Source organism: Babylonia areolata, chromosome 14 (assembly GCF_041734735.1).
Source record: "Babylonia areolata isolate BAREFJ2019XMU chromosome 14, ASM4173473v1, whole genome shotgun sequence".
Classification (NCBI taxonomy): domain Eukaryota; kingdom Metazoa; phylum Mollusca; class Gastropoda; order Neogastropoda; family Buccinidae; genus Babylonia; species Babylonia areolata.
Genome location: NC_134889.1, coordinates 8,853,238 through 8,854,395, shown reverse-complemented (window position 1 = coordinate 8,854,395; position 1,158 = coordinate 8,853,238). Strand labels below are relative to the sequence as shown.

General features: G+C 50.2%; 1 protein-coding gene across 1 annotated transcript in view; it reads right to left on the bottom strand.

Annotated features, from left to right (window-relative positions):
* Positions 1 to 605, bottom strand: part of LOC143289427 (uncharacterized) — a 24,750-nt gene extending 24,145 nt beyond the window's left edge. The window contains exon 1 of the mRNA XM_076598391.1: positions 537 to 605. Coding sequence (XP_076454506.1) covers positions 537 to 605 — 69 coding nt within the window. The remainder of the gene's footprint in view (positions 1 to 536) is intronic.
* Between the last annotated feature and the right edge of the window lie 553 nt (positions 606 to 1,158).

The following is a 1,158-nucleotide window of genomic DNA, read 5'->3' as shown; positions in this document are numbered from 1 at the left end:
GTCGTCGTCGAGGTATTCGTCGTCGTCATCGTCAACGACTTCGACACGCTGCCTTCCTCCTCTTCTTCTTCTTCTTCCTCCTCCTCCTCCTCCTCTAATGGTAAACCGGTCACGTCTAGAACGTCCGAGTTCGGAGGGACGAAGCTCGAGCTGCCCACTTTACCGCTGTTCTTGCTGCCTCCTTCGGAACGTCCAGAACCCCTGATGGGCAGATCGCCCTTCTCGCTCGGAGGGGAACAGGGGGGCGGCGACGAAGCAGAAGAAGAAGAAGAAGAGGAAGAAGAAGAGGCGGCGGTGGCGTCATGGCGACTGGAGTGTTGGCTGAGGTCTGTGGGCTGGAGGTTCTCCACATCCACTTGGTTGTTGTTGTTCACGTGCACGTCCTCGACGACTTCTTCTCCTTCGTGGAGGTGGAGGTTGTGGTGGTGGAGACTGTTGTTGTTGTTGTGGTGGTGATGGTGGTTGTGGTGGTGGTTGTGGTTGTGGTGGAGGTTGTGGTGGTGGTGGTGGAGGTGGTTGTTGTCCTCCTTAAGGACCGGGGCAGGTGTGAGAGGCAGCTTGGTCGCCTTGAGCTTCTTCACCGTCTTTCCTTCCATGATCACCATGGCAACGAAAGGAAGAGGGAGGGAGGGAGGGAGGGAGAGAGGGAGGGGTGGGGGGGTGGGAGGGAGGGGTGGGGGTGTTGTCGCGGTGGTGGTGGTGGTGGTGGTGGTGGTACTGAGTCTGGTCAAGAACAAGTCACCATGAATGATGAGGTACCCCCCACCGCGATTCACACTAGGAGTTTTTTTTTTTTTTTAAGCCGCGATGCACGAGGAGGTACCGTGCTGTTTTAATAACAACAACAACAGCAATGACTAGAAAAACAACAAGTCATAATGATCTCAGGGGATCTCTCTGCCTGGTAGGTAGTCTAACAGCATGTTAGGCGTCGCTAAAGTCTGTAGTTAGTGACCACAACCAAAAAAATGAAGTCACTTATCTTGGATAAATATTTCACAGGTCCATTTCTCTGTCAATCAGCAACAGGCAAGAACATGAAATGTTAATTCTGATCAGTTTTTGTTTTCTTTCGATATGTTTTTTTTTTTTTTAATATCAAAGTTTTCTTTTTTCCTTTCGATTTCTTCAAAAAATTATTATGAAAGCAATAACTCA